The sequence below is a fragment of the Carassius auratus genome, chromosome 21, assembly GCF_003368295.1.
Source record: "Carassius auratus strain Wakin chromosome 21, ASM336829v1, whole genome shotgun sequence".
Taxonomy (NCBI): Eukaryota; Metazoa; Chordata; class Actinopteri; order Cypriniformes; family Cyprinidae; genus Carassius; species Carassius auratus.
In genome coordinates this window covers 5,484,718-5,507,516 of record NC_039263.1, presented here as the reverse complement: position 1 = coordinate 5,507,516, position 22,799 = coordinate 5,484,718, and the positions used below count along the sequence as shown (strand labels likewise).

Genomic DNA, 22,799 nt, shown 5'->3' with positions numbered 1-22,799 from the left:
CCAAAATAGAATTAAAATGAAACTATCAATTTGAAATTAAAGTGAAATTGAAGTGCTGACTTTAAGCTTTAATTCAAGGGTTTGAATAAAAATATAACATAAAATGCTTAGGAATTACAAAAATTGTATACACCGGATCAAATGTAATCGGACAAATAAATATAAATATTAATAAAATGTTAATTGTTTATTTTTGAATGAGAATTCTTTGTCTTTGACTGCCTTAGGTCTGGAACTCATGGACACCACTAGAGTCTGGGTTTCCTCCTATGTGATTTGTGTCTTTCTGCCTTTAGTTTAGTCAACAGCAAGTGAAATTCATGCTCAGTCGGGTTGGAGATTGACTTGGCCATTGCAAAATAATCCAATTTTTTACTTTCAAAAACTCTTGGGTTGTGTTTGATGCATGTTTTGGGTCATCATCCATTGGTAATATCAAGCACCGCCCAATCAAGTTTGCTCCACTTGACTGAATCTGGGCAGACAGTATGGGCCCTATTTTAATGATCTAAATGCAAAGTGTAAAGCACATGGCGCAGGTACACTCAGGGCGTGTCCAAATCCACTTTTGCTATTTTAACGATGGAAAAATGGTTCTTGCACCGGGGCACGTTTTTTGAATGGGTTATCCCTATTCTCTTAATGAGTAATGGACTTAATGTTCAATACACCAATCAGAGTGTTATCTCCCATTCCCTTTAAGAGCGAGATGCGTTTGCGCCATAGCAGATCACTATTTACCCTGTGGCACTGGAAGCCATGCACACTCACGCCATCACACTGCTCCATGTTTCAAAGATAATGTTGTTTGTTTTGGATCATGAGCTGTTTCAAGCCTTCTCCAGACTTTTTTCTTCCAGTCATTCTGGTACAGGTTGATCTTAATTTCAGCTGTCCAAAGAATGCTTTTCCAAAAGTGCTCTGGCTTAATTTTTTGGCTAAGTCTAAGTGTATTTAACACTCTGTTTTTGCTTTCGTTGAGTTTTATCTTGATTGTCGACTTTTGACAGTGACACGTCTGCCTCCTCAAGAGTGTTCTTCTCTTGGCTGGATGTTGTGAAAGGGTTTTTCTTTACAATGGAAAGGATAATCTGATCATCCACCACTTTTGTTCTCCATAAATCTCCATGCCTTTTTATGTTTTTATGCAGTGCATTCTTTTTTTCTCATATTGTGCCAAACTATTGATTTGGCCACTCCTAATGTTCCTGCTATCTCTCTGATGGATTTGTTTAGATTTTTAAGCTTAACACTTGTTTCACTTGTATGGTGAGATCCTTTGACTGAATGATGTGGATTCAGAGTAACAGTTTCCAAATGAAAATGGCACCCTTAGAATCAACTCCAGACCTTTTACCTTTGTAATTGATGTAGAAAAAATGAAGGAATAGACCACAACAAAATATGAAAAAGCCATATTAACTGTTGGGACTTTTTTTTTTTTTTTGGTTGTAACCAATGTCATCCATATTCATTTTAAACTAAATTTCATCTCTCATTAGCCATTAGCTAACACATTTTTGGATTTTAGCCATTAGCTTATACATTTTTGAACTTTTTGGAGGAAAATATACTTGAGAAACAAAATTAATCACAAATGGCTATATTCCCCTACACCAGATTACATTGAACTGTAACAGTGTACATTTACAGTAACTGTTCTTATTTTAGGAGAAGTGTGACTTATTTTTTCTTTCCTTTTGGTTTTCATTTGAGCATCTGTACTTCATGGGTGAGATGGTGGGTGGATGCGAAGCATGCCATGCACACATGAAGAAAGGTGCAGCTTGTAGTTTTAGTGGCATCCTCCATTGAGGTGACCTCTTTTCCATTTCCTCTCAGCACTGACCTCACCTGTCACTTGAAGATCAAAGGAAGACTCAAAATTCAGAAAGGCATTTTTATGTTTATTAGCCTGTTGAAAACCACATGTTGGTTTGTAAATGGTTTCAGCCTCAATCAGGGCAGCTGAGAACATAGACTTCCTGCGTTTTACTGCCCTTCTTGAGGGTAGGAAGAGGTGGGCTGCTTGGGATTGCTGATGCTCGGGTTGTTTTTACAGATGGCCAATGCTAACCAAAAAAAAAAAAAGTCAAGAAAATACTCTGCAAATTGTGGTAAAAAAAAAAAAGATAAGCAAAGCATGCTGAGTAGATTGAGCATGCGGCGGCGCATGTGTGAACTTAGATAATATCCCCTTCTCACGAACATCACTGGAAAGTTTGGTTGGATATGTCAAAAACAATTAAAGAGATACTTCACCCAAAAATTAAAATCATGTCAATAATGACTCACCCTCATGTCATTCCAAACCAGTAAGACATCAATTCATCTTCGGAACACAGTTTAAGATATTTTAGATTTAGTCCGAGAGCTTTCTGTCCCTCCATTGAAACTGTGGACGGTATAATGTCCATGTCCTATACTGTCAAAGTAGTTTATTTGACATCAGAGGGTCAGTTAGAATTTGTTGAAGCATCGAAAATACATTTTGGTCCAAAAATAACAAAAACGACGACGGCATTGTTTTCTCTTCTGGGTCTGTTGTGAGCGGGTTCAAGTGTAGTGATATCTGGTTCGCGAACTAATCATTCGATTTAACTGGTTATTCTGGAACCAGTTCACCAAATTGAACTGAATCATTTGAAATGGTTCGCATCTCCAATAAGCATTAATCCACAAATGACTTAAGCGGTGAACTTTTTTAACATGGCTGACACTCCCTCTGGTTTGATGACGCAAAGAAGGAGCGTGGAATGATGGGACTTGTTGTCTTGTACCCAACCACCGACAGCCATCAATCAGACGGAAAGATAAATCATGGATTTAGTTTCGAGTTCGAGTTCAATGATTTGCGCAAGTAGATCACATACAAAGTCAATGCAAAGACGCGATCAGACTATGGATCATATGCGTCCTTGCGTGGATCTAGAGACACTTTGTTTTTGTCAGGTAGGGCTTACAGTAGTGTGCAAGTGTGCACACTAACTGAAGTCCTTAGTTTAAAATAACTTTAATATTTAAAGTGGCAAGACCTAAAATTGCGTGCAGCACCAGCCTGATCATCTTGAGATAGTTCAACGTAGTTGATTTCAATTTTTGCATTTCCCAAAAACATAGTTCCAAGAACAATATAGTATAGTTGTGTGGTTGGAACTACAGCTCTCTAAATGTGATTAGAAGTATGATTTCTTAGTATGGCATGTGGACTGACATCATGCTTTTAAGCAACCAAGCTAACATGCAGTACATTTTGTATCTTGCTTTCCATTTAGTGCACATGTGCCTAAAAAAGTGGAGAATGACATACAGTAGGTGAGAATTTGCAATGAATCAGTCATCACATTTAAACTTGCCTTTAGCCATAGCAACTTACAGATGAGGACAATGGAAGTGATCAGAATCAACAAAAGAGCAATAATAAGCAAGTGATATGACAAGTCTTAGTTAGCCTAACACAGTAGATAATATAATAGATAATAGATAAAGAAAACCAACTGAATAGAAAAATAATAGAGAAATGTAGTGTTAGAGGTCTTTTTATAGAAAATAAACCGTTAGAAAACAGAGTGCAAGTCTTAAAGGGTCATGGTTTTTTATAATAAAATAAAGCTGACAGCAGCATCTCAAAGAACTTTGGAGAAAACCTATGACTGACTGAACCCCATTTATTCTGGAGTAGTTTCATCAGTTGGAGAGAAAAAGATAACTAAATTTGTTCATGCATTTTCGAAATTGCTTACTTTTCTGTAATTGTTTTTTTTTTTTCACACAAATTACACAAATTTTTCTCTTTGCAGTTTGCTGTTCGGATCAGAATTTAGCTTGAATTGTTTACTTCATCTCACATGACTGTTCTCTCCACAGTTTTCCTTTTTTGTTTACATAACCTAGATTGAAATCGCTGAATATCGATTTGATCTTTAGCAAGGATCTGAAAGGCACCACAGAGCATTTACTTTCTTCATTTTTCTAAGCAAGAAACCAACAGCTAAGGAAATCTCCAAAATGTGTTGGAATAAAAGCACACAGAAGTCTGAGTCTGGCTACTTTAATCTATTAGATGTGTACAAACAATGTGTTCCCATTAGCTTCGCTGCAGTTGTAATGTTCTAAATGAAGGCTAATCACATAAAATGGACAAGGAAATGGCAGTGTCCACAGAATACTTAACCATTCGTCTGCTTTAACAGTGAGGATGTGTCAGGTGTTAATTGAATTGGCTTCTCTGCACCCAATCCATGAATTCCTTTATTGCTGCCCTGTGGTAGAGAAAAGCAGCATCATTTGAACATTCACCCTGCTTTTCTGCAAGCTGGAACCTTTAGAAGTGTCACCACAACCTATAAAAACGTCCTTGAAAATGTCACAGCTTGAATTTTTATTGGGAATGTGAGGAAACGCTTTTGTTTGGGTGTTCTGCCTCACTAGGATTCAGCCTTGAAGTTTCAGAAAGGTGTTATGGAGGTAAAATTTTGACGTCTGAGTCACGACTCTCTGTCGGCTGGCCCACCTCGCTGCCTTTGGCCTGCCTCATGCAGTACTGCAGATATTTGTCTCTGTGTCAAGACTGTAAAATGGAAGCCGAAGCCATTTTGCAAAGAAGCCAATGCTGTCTCTGCCTTTTGTTTATTTCTTACTGTGTTCATTCATTTTATCGTTCTGACGTGATTCTACAGACGTGCTAAAAGATTGATGACTTACGTGGAACTGTGGACTTTCAGTTGCAGTGCAATGATAGGCTACTGATGACTTAAGCACAGAGCGCTGCTGTATTCAACATGCTACTTTGCAATAGAGTAAGTTTTTGCTGTTTTGTAACATGCAAAGCATAAGTATTTTAACCTACCAATGACAAGAATTTTCAGATACATTAATTGAGCATAAATTTTGGCACAATATTTTCAATGAAAATGCATGTTTGTTGTTGTTGTTTTTTTTTTTTTTAATATATATTTTACATGTAAAGATTCAAATACAGCACTGAGCAATGGCAACATGACTAACCTTCATTAAAAGAAATCTGGCGTACAGATAGACAACCTTGATAAATGCTTTTGACAATTTTCAGTTAAAGTAGGGTAGGGGATTTCGGGAAAGGCTAGCAACAACAAGCTAGCTTTGAAAGCATAAGATCCCACCCTCCCTGTAAATCACTCTCCAAAGCCACGCTTCCTTGAAAACACATGAACGCACACAGGCAGACCAGAGGCTAACCAGTGACCTGTTGAGAGATGCCGTTGGTGGAGGATTGAATGCAACACTGTCATATTCCCTTATGTCTCATTACAGTACAAATTGCACAATATTACAGAAATAATGCCTTCCATTCTTGCTAGGTCTTACTTTGAAAAGCCCAGTGTGAATGGAGCGTACCTGAATGTATGTGGCGTCATACAGTATATTGATATCTGCATGTATATGATAATACGATATTTCTTCAAAAGCAGATCGTGGAGACATTTTTCCTGTCCACGATCAAAAATCATTATATCACACATCCCTAAGCCTATATCAGTTATACAGTGCTATTGTGGCTGCTGTGTCACATAACAAGCATGACAAGACCACCGCCACCCCCCACTCATGCCGTCCCTGGAAGGACACCACATTGGTGAATGTCATTGCTTAAAGAGATTAATGCATCCAGAGAGTGCCTAAAATAGTTTAGCAAGTGCAAGGTCAGATGGTACTCAGTGATGAGTCCAAATTATATTCCTGAACATAAAGACTGTGAAGAAAACAGAAGGCTCATTCTTCAGCGTTCCAGACACAAATTGGATGCACAAAAGGGACACTGTGGGTTCTGTCACGCCCTCTGCATTTAAATTCTCCTTCAAGGGTTGTTGAGGTTTAATAGATGGATTTATTAAACTTTACAAAACAGATAGAGAGTCACTGAAGGTAATGCACAATCATTTTAGGTCACACGCTTCAGTAATGAATGACAAATTGTTTCATATTTAGCTGCAATAGCAGCATGCAAACTCCGTGTTCTGTCGGCTTCATCTCTGGAAATGAGTGGTAATGAGAAACATGGCAAGTTTGGCCAATCACACTCTATTGACTAAAGAGAATGAACATAAACTTGCAAACATCAACATGAGTGGAAGTAGACGTTCTTTTCTTTTGAGAGTTTTGTATTGGCTACTATTAATGTGAATTTGTTCAGCTAGCTACAGTATTAAAGCATGACATATTGTTACCATACCCAGCATTCTTGTAGATCAGACAGTAGAGCATGGTGCTTGCAATGGCAAGGGGTTCAAGGTCATGTATACCTTGAATGCAATGCAAGTTGCTTTGGATAAAAGCATCTGCCAAATGCATGTGAATGCACTGTAAATATAGATTATCAGACAAAATTAGAGTTATTAATGTATTGTATCAGTCAATACTGGATTTATAGCCTATCAAACAGTATATTTGTATACTGTTTGATATACTGTATACAGTATATATTGTATACAGTATATTGTATATTTATTTGTGCATGCTATTGTCTAGTGTTTTTAGATATAAAATACATTTGCCATTATTAACACTAACTTTTAAAGTTAGTCTTTAAAAACACAAATAATTTAATTATACAACTAATTGTAATGTTTAGCAGATCTCTAAATTAATATGACATTTTTCATATTGTACATTAGGGCTGTCAAAATAGCAGGAAAGAAAATTAGAATTTTTAATTATATTCAAATTTAAAATGCATAATTTCAGTTGGGGGTGAAGAAAAGCTTTTGGCTTCTCTCCTGAGGCCACAAGAGGGGGCATCGAGCAAAATATTACTAATGCACGTTTATTCAAAGCATTAGAATACCTGACTGTGAAACAAACAAACAAAAAACTGAATATTTAAAATAATGTTTATTACCAATTATAATAAATTAAGTTGCTTAAACAACTGTAAACAAAACAAGTGTCGTGTATGCATGCATTGTTAAAATAAAAAGGGAGCGGAAAGCCAGTCACACAGAATACATTTTTTCATTTAAAAACATGGTATGGGGAACAAGACGCGAGTCCAACGGTGTCCCTCTAGAAAATGTGCGAAATATGCGTTCTGTGCGAGCGGCTTGGTTTCAGTTTTGATGTAAACAAGATCTTCTCCACGTTGATGTTCTCTCTCTTTTTTTTTTTTTTTACTGGATAGGCCAACATAAACCTTATAATGCAATAACAATTACATCGTCATCGCATCTCGTGCGCCACTGATAAAGTAAAGGTCAAGTTTACTTTGGTAGTCCGTGCACATTATGTCATTTTTGTCATCCGCGTGACACTATTTATGACACTATATGATCCATGTGGGAAGTCGTGGCCTAATGGTTAGAGGGTAGGACTCCCAATCGAAGGGTTGTGAGTTCTAGTCCTGGGCCGGACGGAATTGTAGGTGGGGGGAGTGCATTTACAGCTCTCTCCACCTTCAAAACATTACAATTTTTTCAGCATAAATGGCTGCCCACTGCTCCGGGTGTGTGCTCACAGTGTGTGTGTTCAGTGCTCTTTGTGTGTGCATTTCGGATGGGTTAAATGCAGAGCACAAATTCTGAGTATGGGTCACCATACTTGGCTGAATGTCACTTCACTCATTACCAAAAGAAAAAAGGGGGGTACATAAGAGTGCAAAGGGTGTTATTTCTGATGCGTGTATTTGACTTTCCTGGGATTGATGAATCGGATAATCCCATGATTTGTGCGACCTCCTTTCAATTTTTCATGTTTAGCGGGATTGGGTGAGCTCAAGCTTTGTAAGTGCAGCTGTAATGGCAGTTTAGATGTTATATAAGCACCTCAGAGCTGGAGTGAAAGTGAAGGGAGGAAGAGAGGGCAGGGCTCTGCAGCTGAAGGAAACCGCCTCCGATACACTCTTTCAGTGACACCCGTGAGAACTCTTTTCTCTCAAACGGCCAAAGAACTTAAGTCTTCTCCTCAGGGGAAGTCAAACGTTAGGCCCTTCCCTTTATCAGTCCAACACATGTGATATGTATGTGACATTGGTTAGACTCCAACTTTTTCTTTCATAATTTACTTTGATGCATTTGACAAAATGACACACTGTTGAAATGCATATACTATTGCATTCAAAGGAGTGAGAATGATGTCCACCAGAAAAAATTCGCAAAAACTGTAAGCATTTTTGTTGTATCTTTTAAAGGCCGAAAACTTAAGTGGTTTCTTTAGTGCATGATGACGAATCTACAAGCATCAAGTTAATGTACATGTAAGCGTTCATAAAATATATTCAACATGGATCCTAATATGACCATATCTTGTGATTTTTGGACAGACTTAAAAAGCACAAAGAAAAAAAAAAGCACACATCAGACCAGCGCGCGAATGAAACATTTAAAAGCACATGCAAATCAGTGAGCACAGACCTGGGTTATGATCGTTTAACCTGCTGAGGTCATTGAATTGCATTCTCATTATGTGGAGCTGTGTGTGCTTGCACTGAGAAGATCTCAGATTCTCAAAGGACTGTTGTTCAGGCCAAGAGTAAAAGGAAATATTTCAAGAAGAGGACAGACACACAGCCACACACACCACCTGTTGGATGGAGCTCAAATTGACATTCCAAAAATTCTGTGTGGAAAAATCAACAAACCCTGCAGACACGTCCCCGGTTTGGCAGTGTCTGATTATGATTCTCAGTATTAGAGTCATTTCTAGATTGTGGCATAGTGCAATATCACCATGCACGAACCAGGAAAAAATATGTTACACAATGTAGACTATGACAGATCTGTTGCAAACATGTCACTTATAAATGATGTACTAACAAGGCTTGTCACGATAGTCTAATCACAGACCTGCTCAAGTATCTCAACACCATTCAATCAGCTTGTTTCTTAGACTGAATGGAATATAATGTGCTGTTAAATTAATTCTTTACAGTTTACTCAGATTATTAATATTAATAAAATGTACATGCGTACAGTTAAGAAAGTAAGAAAATAACATTTTATATCATGCTCACTGCGTTTATAATACTAATAATAATACTAATAATAATAATCTAGTGAATTGTATCACTTTTCATTTGAAAATTTCTCTTTTTATTTGAAACTTGATGGATGCAAACCAAAAGATATGATTTTCTAATAATAAGTCTAGAATCAGTGCAAACTATGCTGTTTGTCTTGTGCAGTTTTATTAAGCATTGCAGACATTGTTTGTTTGTTTGTTATTTTAAGTTTCTGCTGGCATAACTTTGTTAAAAATATGAGCAAATAATATTATTTCTGTACATAAAGTGGCAGCTATGCTAGTGCTGTTTTCATAATACTGCTGTATCTTTTGAAAATGGCTCTTCCTCTGGTTAGTTTTATTATTTTTGACTATTTAAGTCTTATTAGGATTTAATATTTTTGTTTTCACCAGCTTGGAAATGTGCAATATGTATTTCTAAAAATGCACTTTGTATAGATCAGTACCTAACCATTTGCATCACAGGATTGTCCTGATCATTGCCAGGAAAGAATTCTAGCGACTCTGTGAACACTAATTGAATACTGCTGGTTTATGAAAACGGATGCTTCCACAATATTCCCAAAAACCTTGAACACAGTCTTTGTATTGATAAGCATTTGTAAGTCACAGGGAGAAACAAATGTTTAAATGACACAATTTCTCATCTTACTGCTTGTTTTACCTGAATTGCAGTCACAGAGTAAGTGATTTCGGCTGACAACATTGTTGGTTTATAACCGGTGTCCTCTTTCTAGTGACCCTTCTAGTCGAACCACAGACCTAACTTTAGGTCAGACTTGTTGGCCTTGAGAATACAAGCATTCTTAAAAGCTAAATGTGGGGCCTGGTGTCAGAGTATTCGGAAACCTGAAACCCATTATTGCAATCTGTGTAGTTCTTTACATTGGTGGGAAGGCATTACTCATTTGTAACAGCGTATTTCTTCGCTTTGAATAACTTATCAATCAGCTGACAAATGACTTAATGTGTTCATGCAGATGGGAGCTAAATATAGCAGTGTGTGGCATGTTGGCTAACCTGCAATACAGTTCTGGTTGGGTCAGGGATTTGTAATACCAAAAGCAGATCATCAAAGGGGTTAACCAGCACAAATGAAGCTGGATCGGGAGAGTGAAATCACTGCAACAGTTGTTGATGACCACTGGCTTCATGGCACTATGCCACCAATGATTATTAGCTGTCCTGATCATCTCCTGTCAGCTAATTGGTAGTGTTAACCTCAGATAGCATCATGTTGAACACTAAAGGCTGGGTGAATCTACATGCATTTTTAAGCCTAAAGAGAGTTTAAAGTCCCCCTATGGTGAAATATTGTACATTTTTAACCTTGTTTACGTGTCTGTCTGGTGTTTTTTAAATGCATTACCACAAACGACTGTGTTAATTCATCAGTCAACATCACTGTTGAGCATTTTCTCATTAACACTGTGGTGTACCAAAGACAGCCTCAAAAATATGTTTTGAAACAAACTGCTTGTCAAAGACATGCAACAATTTCTGGCAACCTGTGGGACGAGACACTTTACCCACTGCTTTTTTAAAGATCATTATTTTGTGTATTTGGTAGAGCCCGACCGATATGGTTTTTTGGGGGCCGATGCCGATATTAACTCGAAAAGAGCCGATTTATAAGCCGATATTTTGATTTTGAAAATAAACTGGATATTAGACCCATTTCCTATATACTGCACTTACACAACATTCAATAGCAAAATATCTGCCTGTTCTATGTATGTGGGCTGTATAAACCATTTTCCAGAAGAGATTATGTAAAAAAAAAAAAAAAAAAAGCCTTAGATTATAGTCTCAATGACTAAACAATTGCACATCAAAAGTATATATTTTTTAATGATCAAAAAACAGCCTGATTTTAAACATTTAACACTTTTACTTTCTTCCAGTTGAAGCTGGTTTTAACAGTCTGTGTGTGTTCTGTAAATAAATTATAATACTAAAGTTAAAGTATTTGCAGAAGTAGTACCACACTTTGCTGCTACAGCATGCCCTTTTTCAGCCATCTGTAGGGCAGAAAGAGACAGAGAAAGAATAAGCATGTGTATTAATAATATCACCATGTATCATTACTCGTGTCATCATTAGAATTAAAATTATAATAAACAGGGATCTCCTACATAGGCAAAAATGAGAAATATATATATATTTTATTTGTCAACCAATAGGTATTACCTATTACCTACTTCTATTTAACAATATTACAACATTTTCCTGTTATGTCTTTAAAGCTGCTTTGAAACAATCTGTAAAAAATAAAAATAAATAAAATAAAAAAAGCGCTTGTTCAGCTCACATTTATTTACATGTCCTATCTGGTTAATCATTTCTGACGCATCTAGTCGAAGTTGAATGGTTAACGTTAGTGTCATGAACACACCGCTGTCAATTTTGAGAAGAACCACCTTCAATCAAGTTAATAGCAAGCATTTAAGGGGCCTGCTAAAAAGGAAGCTATATTAGCGTTAGAATAACATAAGGCTGTAGCTATCGAATATTTTAGTAATCGAGTCTATGATAGGCTTTTGTACTTTCTGCTGAACAACAGTCTTTAACTGGACTTTTATTTTGACGGGTTGGCATACATTTACAGTTCTGTGTATGTGATGTGATGCTGCTTTTACTTAAATCAAACGGTCAAATGCTCATGAAGTGACTGTCAGAGCAGTTCTGGAGATGTTGTTCATGTGTTCACGTGATTATTTAGTGAGACAGCAGACGCTGAATTCACCGCGAGCTTAATGCGCTTACGTGTGTTTAATGAATGAAGAGGCGCTTCTGCGCCATTCATTAACAGAGACACGCAGAACATGCAGGATTCATATTTAAAAAGACTATTCCGGCTTAATACTTACAGATATTCGTCCATATCGTGATTTGATGTAAGTGCAATGACCTATTTTTAATGAATTCATTCAATAACATAACAGCTGTTGTTTTTTCGAGGCACGCTGAACATAACTTCTAGTCATTGCCCCCCTGCCACAGTTACCCGGTCATTATGTGGGAAACACTGCAGATATATTTAGAATAAGTTAAACGATAACGTTATAGTTTGACCTCTTATTAACGTTCGCACTCTTCCACTGATAAACATGGTATTAGCTCTGTGGCTAATCTAATATAGCAATGCATTAAGCGGCTGTAAGTGATGTTACAGAATATTTATAAGTGATAATGATAGGACCGTTAGCTAGAACTACCACATCATTGTATATACAGTGTATGAACTAAATCATTTCACATGAAGAACGACAGACTCACCGTCAAAACAGAAAAAAAAATCTCCGTGGCTGGCTTGGCTGATCGCTTTCTTCGCTAGTGGATTTCTGGCGCTGTTGTCAACTCTGGAGCTGCAGAGCTCCCTCTGGTGGGTAAACTATGCAACACTCATAACATGAGTAAAGCATGAGACTGTTTCTCATCATTCATCGGCCGTTATAAACGCCGATGCCGATTTAAATGCAATAAGCTCATATCGGCCGATAATATCGGCCGGCCGATATATCGGTCGGGCTCTAGTATTTGGTGTAATAGATTGTTGATATGCTTTAATTTTCAAAAACACATTAAAAAAAAAACTATTTATTATTGTAGGTCCTCTATGCCCTGCCTCTTTCAAACCTATTTATTTTTATTATTATTATTTTTTTTTACAAAGTCCTTCCTTCTGACAATTGCAGTCTGCTCTGATTGGCCAACTGACCCATTGCATTGTGATTGGCCGAACACCACAAGCACTCGTTGGAGATATACAGAATGCACAAAACTCCACATTTGAACAGTCAATAGCAAATGCTTAAACTAATAACAAAACATACAGTAGCTGATTTAGAAGTGCCAGATTATCATAGCAAAGTCAGAATTACCTCCTCTCCTAGGGCCACGAAACGGTCGTCCTTAAAATGTGTTGCTGTTCTGTTGTAAGTAATCTTAAAGATTCCTTAATGCATCTACTTTTGGACAAAAAATTAGCTTTTGCTTTCACCTAGATACACACAGCATCTCCCTGACATGACTGCTTCAGCACTAACTGTAGTTACAGAGTCTTAACTTTAAAGTTAAGAATATACTAGGGGTGTAACGATACGCGTATTCGTATTGAACCGTTCGGTACGACGCTTTCGGTTCGGTACGCGGTACGCATTATGTATACCGAACGGTTCGTTGGAGTAATTAATTATATTTGAAAAAAAAAAAAAAAGAGAGAGAAAGAAATATAATGATATGCGTTCAACAAGGTAGCCCAATAACCCAAACAACGTAACAGGCAACGCCCCTGACACTCCCGAAGAAGAAAAAAACACCATCTTATATGTTTATGTTAGGCTACTCAGCAGGCGCTCGCTCACTCAGTACACGCTGAAGGCTCGTTGCAAAATAGCCAATGCGTTTAACAGACTAGAAATGAGAAGATCCTCCAATAACCAACAGGTCTGGTGTTTGGGTGCACTTTGGATTCCCTTTAAGCTATAATGGTGATGGCAAGAGAGTGGTGGATAAAAAAACAACGGTATGTCGCATCTGCAACATGACAGGGTACACCAGCGGGATTACAAAAAAAAAAAAAAAAAAAACAGCGGGAATATCTGGGATATATGCGTCAGTACTATCTGGGAAAAGACGAAAAAAAGGAGAAACATGCACGCAGCAAACTATCCCTGCAGCATTTAGACACTATAGCTTACAGGGAATCCAACCCAAACACCAGACCTGTTGGTTATTTTAGGATCTTATATTTCTGGTCTGTTAAATGCATTAGACATTTTGCAACGAGCCTTCAGCGCGTGCTGAGTGAGCGAGCGCCTTAGGGGCCGTTCACATATCGCGCCTAAAAACGCATGGAAAACGCTAAGCGCGTCTTTCTCCTGAGGCGTCTGTCTTTGCTAAGCAACAATGACGTGCTCTCTCCATGAGACGCGGAAATTTCAGCGAAGGATAAATGGATTTGCAGCTCTTAAAATTGCTTGCAGTAGCTCTGCTACTGAATTTATTTCAAAATTGCAATCCATATACAACTATGATCAGCTGTTCCTTCATCTTGGCTGAGCTCTCAACGTTGTTACGGGAAAGGATGAAGCTGATTGGTTGGTTCTTGTCACATGACCCGCGGTGCGCTTGCGGCATTCTGAAAAGTTGAGATGTTTTTACATTTTGCTGTATCTAAAACGTATCGAACCGAACCGAACCGAACCGTGACATCAGTGTATCGTATCGAACCGAACCGTGAATTTTGTGAACCGTTACACCCCTAGAATATACACAAAGAATATATTCTTAATAAAGATAAAGAATATCTCTTTGGATTTGTGACTTAATTCTTTGCAACTTTACAGATCTTCATTATGTACCAAGAGTTTGCAGAGAAATGAAAAACTTAAATCGCATCATATGACCCTTTTAAATAGGGAGAGCTATTTACCTGCTTTCTAGCCTATTATGCATTTGGAATATGATTAATTCATCAATTTCATTAATTCAAATAATTTAATAACATTGTTAAATGTGATCTGTGGCAAAATTAATATTCATTTTTATTCTGTGTATTATAAAGCTGATGCCTAAATTGTTTTGATTTTGGTTATTTTATTGTAAATGTATTTGATATTATGAAGTATATAATTCATATAACATGGAAATCAGTGTCAGCTAAACAAAATCAGTCAGACATACCTACTTTTCTTTTCCATCAAAACACTAAGGGCCAGATTTGCTAAACATCTAAGTGAAAAGTTCTGCATGTGATCTACTGACAAACAATAAAGAACACATACACATCTAGTGTATGTCCATAATGACCAATACAATCTACCAAGAGCAGCAGAAAGTAGCACAGGGATGCAAACAACCATGATAATCAAGTGCATGCGATCTCCAACAACTCAGATCTAGATTTAGGACTTGAACCGTGCTCCTGTGGACCCACGGTCCTGCAAATTATGTTGCCAACTTGTTTCAGTACACATGGCCTGTGTTTTTTCAAGGGATCCTGAATCCTTTGATAAGGGTTGTAGCTAAATTTGGCAGGACAGTAGGGCAGCAGCAGGGTGTTATATAATGTTGCATTTACTAGTAAATTGACTACCACAAACCTTGGTGAATCACTTTGCATGATTGATTTTTTTGATGGGTTTTTATTTTATATTATTTTTTTGATTGTCAAAATGACCCCCTTTCACACTGATCCACAAAAACAACAAAAATACACTGTATTATTCATGCCAAGTCAGTAGTTGGAGAGTCACCTTTCATGATTGATTTAAATACGTCTGAAATGCATCTGAAAGAGAAACTTTACGCAACAAAAATGTATTAAAAATGGAAAGTATTTGTATTTCTTGGTTCTTTTTTTTCACAACTATTCAGAGCTATTATAGAACTAACAGAAAGATTTAAAGGCACTTAAATGCCCTGTCACTCAAACGATATATGTCTTGAAGGGGTTTGGATGGAAAAGAGGGAGCCTTAAGAGGAGTCAAGCCAGCGTCTCTACAATAAGGGACATTTTCTCATAACCGTTCTCATACATCTGGAGGGTTATGGTGAGAAAGATAACGCTCATCGAGGTGACACTTTCTTGGCCCGCTTCCAAGGCAAGTCAAGTCTTGCTGTGGGACGTTTCATAACCTCAAGCAGCTCAACGTATGCAGGGCAGGAGGAAAGAGAGGACTCACTTTCAGCTTCTTCGTCCTCATCTGACATCTGCTGCTCATCCAGCAGGGAAAGACCCTTTTTTAACTCATCCCCATGAGTTTATTTTACTGTGTCGCAGTGGTGGGTCCTAATCGCGGTGAGCTGATGGTTGTCCCTTTTTCCTCGAGAAGAGAGACAATGGAGAGCAGAGCTTCTTCATCGGAAAACGCTCACAATGCACACAGATTTCCCCCTCGAGGACATTGCACACATGCTCTTCGCCAAAACGAAAGATGCAAAGACCAAGTGTGTCCTCAGGTGTCAAATAACGAGAACACAGATCCACACACTTCTTAAACACCTTACTGGTGCTCACTATAGTAAAGAAGAAAAATCATTCTTACTATAATGCGCGCGTCAAAAACAGTCCTAAAGATAAAAAGAGGATGGCGTGGTCTGTAATGATGACGTATGTAGTCGGCCAATGTTATTGTCATGTTTAGATGTATGCTTCGAACACTGGTCATGCTGAAGGCTTTCCCAATAGCGACCGCTAGAGGACACAGTTCGATGTTCCCTCGATGGTCCCTGGTGTTTCTATCTAAACTCCAGAATTTTATAAGTAGCCTATATATAGAAGTTATCTATACTGTTTTCATTTGAAATGTCTAAAACCTCTTTTTGTTTTTGTGTTCTAGCTCTTTGGCCAGGCCTGAAGGGAGCAGCTCCAGTCCATCAGGATCAGTCAAGCCCGGTGGAAACACCCATAAGATATGCCTGGTGTGCTCTGATGAGGCCTCTGGATGTCATTATGGGGTGCTCACCTGTGGCAGCTGCAAGGTTTTCTTCAAAAGAGCCGTGGAGGGTGAGCCTGCAGGACACACACATACTCCTTCATGCTCCTGTTTTGACAGTAGGGCTGACTCAGTGGAAAGCACTCGGCTGATAAATGCTTTGAATCTCATTTTATTAAGCAGTGAACAACAAAGGAATCACATTTACTGTCAAGGTTGTCTTTGATGGCAGATAAAATGTGGGATGTAGCTACCTAGCTTTACTTTAGTTCATGTCTGTTAGGTCACATTAAAAGTGTGATCTATTTTTGCAACATCTCTTTAAATTTACAGATGAGCGCTTACTATGTTCTATAAATTTTATATACTATGTATGCCTCAACCTCCCATTTCAACAGGAAATATATCAAAGAGGCAGGAAAACTATTAAAGGGGGGGTGAAATGTTATTTCATGCATACTGAGTTTTTTACACTGTAAAAGAGTTTGATTCCCATGCTAAACATGGACAAAGTTTCAAAAATTAAGTTGTACGTTTGAAGGAGTATTTTTGTTCCCAAAATACTCCTTCCGGTTTGTCACAAGTTTCGGAAAGTTTTTTTCGAGTATGGCTCTGTGTGACGTTAGATGGAGCGGAATTTCCTTATATGGGTCCTAAGGACACTTCTGCCGGAAGAGCGCGCGCTCCCGTATAGCGAGGCTGAGCACAGACATTTCACTGATCAGAGCGAGAGCGTTGTGAAAAGTCACAAAAGAAGTGTATTTTTGGTTGCCAGGGCAAGACAACACTGCACAGATTACCAAAAAAAAAAACAGCATTAAGGGACCAGTGGATGGAGTTTATTTTTACAGAGCATCAACGGAGTTGTGCAAGTGTTTGTGTTTGTTCCCTGCATTTCGAAGATGCTTGTTTCACAAACAAGGCCCAGTTTGATGACGGATTTGCGTATCGTTTATTTCTTAAGGATGATGCAATCCCAACGAAAAAAGGTCACGATCGTGTGTTGGAACCGCAGGCGGTGAGTAAAACTGCTTAAAATTTCTCTGCCTCCTTGTTAGTGCGTCCCCTCCCATGCCGGAGATCCGGGTTCGAGCCCCGCTCGGAGCGAGTCGTTGCTGCTGTTGCTCTCGTTCAGTTTCAGCCTCGGGATCTGTTTCAAAAAATAGAAAAAAAAAAACGTACAAAAATACTGATAAGATAATAATAATACGATTCCTAATAATGCAAACTATAAAACTCACTAAGGATTACTCAGGATTAATGAGCTGCTGGATTCATGAATATTAATCAGGTTTTGTGTGTTCGATCGAACTGATTTGCTGAAATCAAAACATGGACGATAATAGGTGAGCGCCAGCCAATGAGATTGCCGTTCGCGCATTAACCCCACCCACTACTGGAAAACCCAGCTGTTCTTAAAAGCTGAAGTCTTCCATAGGAACGCCGTTATTTTTAAAGGAAAATTCAACAAATAACATTGTTTAAAAACTTTAAATGTAGCACGTCAGTCCCCCTGAGTGTGAGAGAAAGCGACGGCGATTTGTGTGCCTTAACACTAGAGCTTACGGTACATTATACAGATGCGTTGTGGATCCACTGAGGGAAAAAAAAACACAAATTGTCTGATGAGTGTTCGTGAGTGAAAATATCTGTGCTAAAGTTAGCCTCCAGCTAACACACTGGCGAGTAAAATCAGATCATTTATTAGCCATTGGCTAATATTAGCCATCATTTAGCAGCCAGAAGGAAGATTTAGTCACATATGAAAGTGATTTACTCGTAATGTAGAGGGTTGACTTTCTAGCCACAGAGCTAACTTCTGAGAAAATACTTGAAGACTGGAAATAAAATGCAAATTTCAATCCCTGCAATGAATGTGACTACACAATGAAACTTTTAAATGTCTTTGTTAGAAAAAAGTTACGAGCATGATAGAACCCAGCACTGGACAAAAAACGGTGACTGGATTTTGTGGATTCCAACCTAAACACCATTGGCCTTTGCATTTAAGAAGTCAACAAACATGTCTGTGATTGGCTATATAGGGCTTTAGTCACAAATCACTGACCCAGAAAATAGAGCAGAATCTGAAATATTTTTGATACGTTTTTTTCCAAGAAGAACAGCTTTGTTTAAATGATATTTTGAATATGATTTTTGAATAACTATCATTATATATTTTTTATATCAAATATATTTTTTGTGATCTACTCGATCAATCACAGTTTTTTGAAACCTTAGCAGACAGATGATTAGTTTTGCCTTAATTAATCACAGAGAAAAATACATTGTCAGAGTGTGGTTTCCTGCAGAGGTGTGACTTTGAGATTAGAAATTTCATAATGTTTGGAGCACAGAATATGTTTAGAAAAAGAGCACGCAGCAGTACAGCTCATGTGCTTGGCTTCTCGACAGAATGCCCTCCTGTTTTAACACATGCTCCATCTGAATACTGAAATCAAGTCCACCTGCATAATATTGCTACATTATCCACTCCTTTGGCATTCGTTCTCTGTTGAGCAAAACATTGGCATTCAAAAAGTAAAAATCTAATTCATTTTCGCCACAGTAGTAAGATTATATATAAATCTTTCAGAACATACTATATGTGCTCAGAGGTTAAAGAGATGCTGTTTCTGTAGAAGCCACGTACACAATTCAGAGTCAGAGCAATTGCATTAATAGGAAGCCATGGACTATTACAAAAGTCCTGATGAAGAAATACTGATTCATAACAAATTAGAATAACTGTGATTCTAAGTCAGTAGTTCCCTTTCAGTCGGTCAAGCTCTACGTTGCGTCAGAAAGAGACTCACGAATGGGGTCTCGCGTGAGTGGTAACCTTCGAGTGGTAACAAAACGAGCCAATCATACACAGTTAACCTTGGTCTGTGGGATTTGCATCACGAGCTCCGCCCTGCTGTGTGGGCATCACAAGGCAGGCTTGAGTCCTCGGGAGATGAGGATTTGGCTCCCTCGGGAGTGCCAGGTTGCCTCCCTCGGGAGTGCCAGGGTTGCCCAAATCTGATCCCAAGCTGAAAGCCATGCTTTCCCAGGCAGCTAAGAGCATCGGGCTTGAATGGAATCCTCCACCCTGTCCCGAGTGCTCGAGGCTGGAAGATTGGTTCTTGGGGGCTGCTCGTGCGGACCGCCAACACCCCCTGCTCGTACCTTTCTTTCTGGAGGTGCACCAGAAAGTAACCAGTTCATGGAAGGCACCTTTAACTGCCCAAAACCGTTCTGGTGCTTCCTCCACCTTCACTGCCCTCGATGGCAGAGCGTCCAAGGGGTATGCTGGGATTCCCCCAGTGGAGCATTCTGTTGCGATGCAACTGTGTCCTCAGAGCAACTCCGCATGGCGTGGTGGTCCCAAGCTTCCCTCCAAGGCCTGTAGGTTCTCATCCACAGAGCTGTAGGTCAAGGCCACTTCTACTCTGCACACCATGGCCACCCTTCAGGTCTACCAGGCCAAGATGCTCAAAGAACTGCATGGGGGCAGTGCCGACTCAGGGGTTTTTTGCAGGAGGCGCACACTGCTACTGACCTCGCTCTCGAGGCGACGAAGGTTACTGCACGCTCCTTGGGTCAGGTGACATACGGCTAAACCTGGCAGAGATGAAGGAGCAGGGCCGGGGGGGAATCCTTTGTTCTCGAGACCGTTTCAGCACTGGCTTCACGACCGAGTCCTGAGACGGGCATGGCAACAGGGCAGTGACCGTCACTCTGGTCTGCCTCTGAACTTTCACCCCGTGGTTGGACCTCTCGTTTCTACCTGCCGCTCCCCTAGAACCTGGGCAGGACCCCGACTTCAGTAGCATGTCATTTGCCTCGAGTTGCTAGCAGTACAGCTTTCTCTGCACCGCTTCAGGGTCCTGCTGAAGGACAAGCACGTTCTGGTCCGTATGGACAACACTGCGACCGTAGTGTACATCAACCGTCAGGGTGGTCTACGCTCCCGCCACATGTCGCAACTCGCTCGCCATCTCCTCTTGTGGAGTCAGAAGCATCTGAGGTCGCTTCATACCATTCGCATCCCGGGCAGGTTCAGTCATGCAGCTGACAATCTCCACCCTCAGTCGTTCAGCTGATTTGGCAATGCTTCAGAGATGCTCAGGTAGACCTCTTTGCCACTGCAACTGAAAATTACCACTGCTAGTTATTTTACAGAGGGCACTTGATGCTCTGACGCACAGCTGGCCGATGGGCCTGCTCAAGTATGCGTTTCCCCCAGTGAGCCATCTTGCACAGTCATTGTGCAATATCAGGGAGGACAAGGAGCGGGTCCTCATGGTTGCGCCTCTTTGGCCCGGCCGGACTTGGTTCCCCGAACTTGTACTCCTCATGACAGCCCCTCCTTGGCCAATTCCTCTGAAAAAAAACCTTCTTTCTCAGAGACGGGGCACCCTCTGGCACCCACGCCCCGGTATTTGGAACCTACATGTGTGGGTTCTGGATGGGTCACGGAAGGTTTAGGTACCTTGCCACATCAGGTGGTAGCTACCATCACTTCAGCTAGAGCCTTGTCTACCAGACATGCCTATGCTTTGAAGTGGAACCTCTGTGTCACTTGGTGTTCTTCACATCGTGAAGAGCCCTGGAGATGCCAGATTGGCTTAGTGATTTCCTTTCTTCAGGAAGGGTTGGAATGAAGACTGTCTCCTTCCACACTGAAGGTCTATGTGGCGGCCATTTCGGCTCACCATGACCCTGTTGATGGTAAGTGTCTTGGGAAGTATGATCTGGTCATCAGGTTCCTGAGAGGGGCCAGGAGGCTCAATCTGCCTCGCCCTCATCAAGTTCTCTCTTGCGACCTCGCAATGGTTCTATCAGCACTGCAGAGGGCTCCCTTCGAACTAGGGCTGCACGATATTGGGAAAAAATGACATTGTGATATTTTATTTTTCTGCGATATATATTGCGATATAAAATCTAATAAAAAATTTTCTTACAAACAAAAATGGGATGAGCACACTTACATTCTCATTTTAAATGATTTAAACATCGAAACCATTGTGTCAATTGATTAATATGCGCTCTCTCTCTCTCTGCCCTGTCAAAACTTTCATTCTATGATGGTTAAGCTGTGCAATTAATCCGCGAATCACATTCGTCAAGGGCCGGGGAGCAGCTGGCCCCTACAGTTAATGAATAATGGATCAACTACGACAACCTACATCGCACATCCTGCGATGTGACTATTGTAGATTTATACATCGCGATATTGATGCTTAAACAACACATCATGCAACCCTATTTTGAACGCTTGCTCTCAATAGAGCTAAAGTTTTTATCATTGAAGATTGTGCTCCTGATGGCTTTGGCTCTGGTTAAGAGGGTATTTTAGCGTGCCTGGAATTTGGGCTGGAATACCACCTCTCGGTTGATACGTGCCTTTGTAAGTCCTCCTATGAGCAGGCAGCCTGCTAGCATACGTCCAGCTGGAATATGCTACCCAGTGCATTCTGTGTCAAATATAGGCCCTCACTCGTGCTGGCCTTACGACAAGGTGCTATCACTCATACAGGTCACTGGAAGACAGCCATGTGGCATTTTGTAAGGGACCCATTTGTCAGTCTCTTTCTGATGTAATGTAGAATGTGACCGACTGAAAGGAAACGTCTAGGCTACATATGTAACCCTCGTTCCCTGAAGGAGGGAATGGAGACGTTATGTCTCTTTGCCTCATCGCTGTTCCACAGAACGGTCAGGTCACTGGGCTTGGCTCCTCAGCAAAGACTTGAATGCGAGTTGCTTGCGGTGCTCCTTATATACCCTCACAGCGGGTGGAGCTTGTGATGCAAATCCCGCAGACCAAGGTACATTGTGTACCATTGGCTCGTTTTGTTACCACTCAAAGGGGATTGGCCTCTCAGGCGAGACCCCATTCGTCAGTCTCTTTCTGACGTAACGTCTCCGTTCCCTCCTTCAGGGAACGAGGGTTACATACGTAACCTAGAGGTTTCATATTATACTCTCATTTGATTGTTTTAATCAAAGCAGTGCTTTATGGGATGCATAGTTAATTGCTTCATAAAAGAAGTAAAGTCTTGTCTTTTTTTCTTCAAATCAAACTTTATGGTGATGTGATTCATTTTGGAGCTGATTGATTGATTCAGTCATTCAAGTCTTTTAACTTCAGATCAGTCTTTTAAATGAAGTTGAATACTTCAGAAGCAAGGCTGCTAAAAGTGGACTGCTGCACTTTAGGGTGCCAATAAAATGTGTTAAATAACAATCCTGATTTAATAAAAATGTAGCTTTATGTTGGTATAGATTTGTAATAGTTAAAATGTCTGTCTATGTCAGAATTTAAGTTACATTAGTTATATGCTCATGATCAATAAGTAATTTGCATAATGATTT

At 39.6% G+C, this 22,799-nt stretch overlaps 1 protein-coding gene across 2 annotated transcripts in view; it reads left to right on the top strand.

Annotated features, from left to right (window-relative positions):
- LOC113038309 (glucocorticoid receptor) overlaps window positions 1–22,799 on the top strand; it is a 74,961-nt gene that overhangs the window by 31,742 nt on the left and 20,420 nt on the right. For both annotated transcript variants that reach the window (XM_026195630.1, XM_026195631.1), the window contains exon 3: window positions 16,341–16,507. In XM_026195630.1, the coding sequence (XP_026051415.1) occupies window positions 16,341–16,507 (167 nt within the window). The remainder of the gene's footprint in view (window positions 1–16,340; window positions 16,508–22,799) is intronic.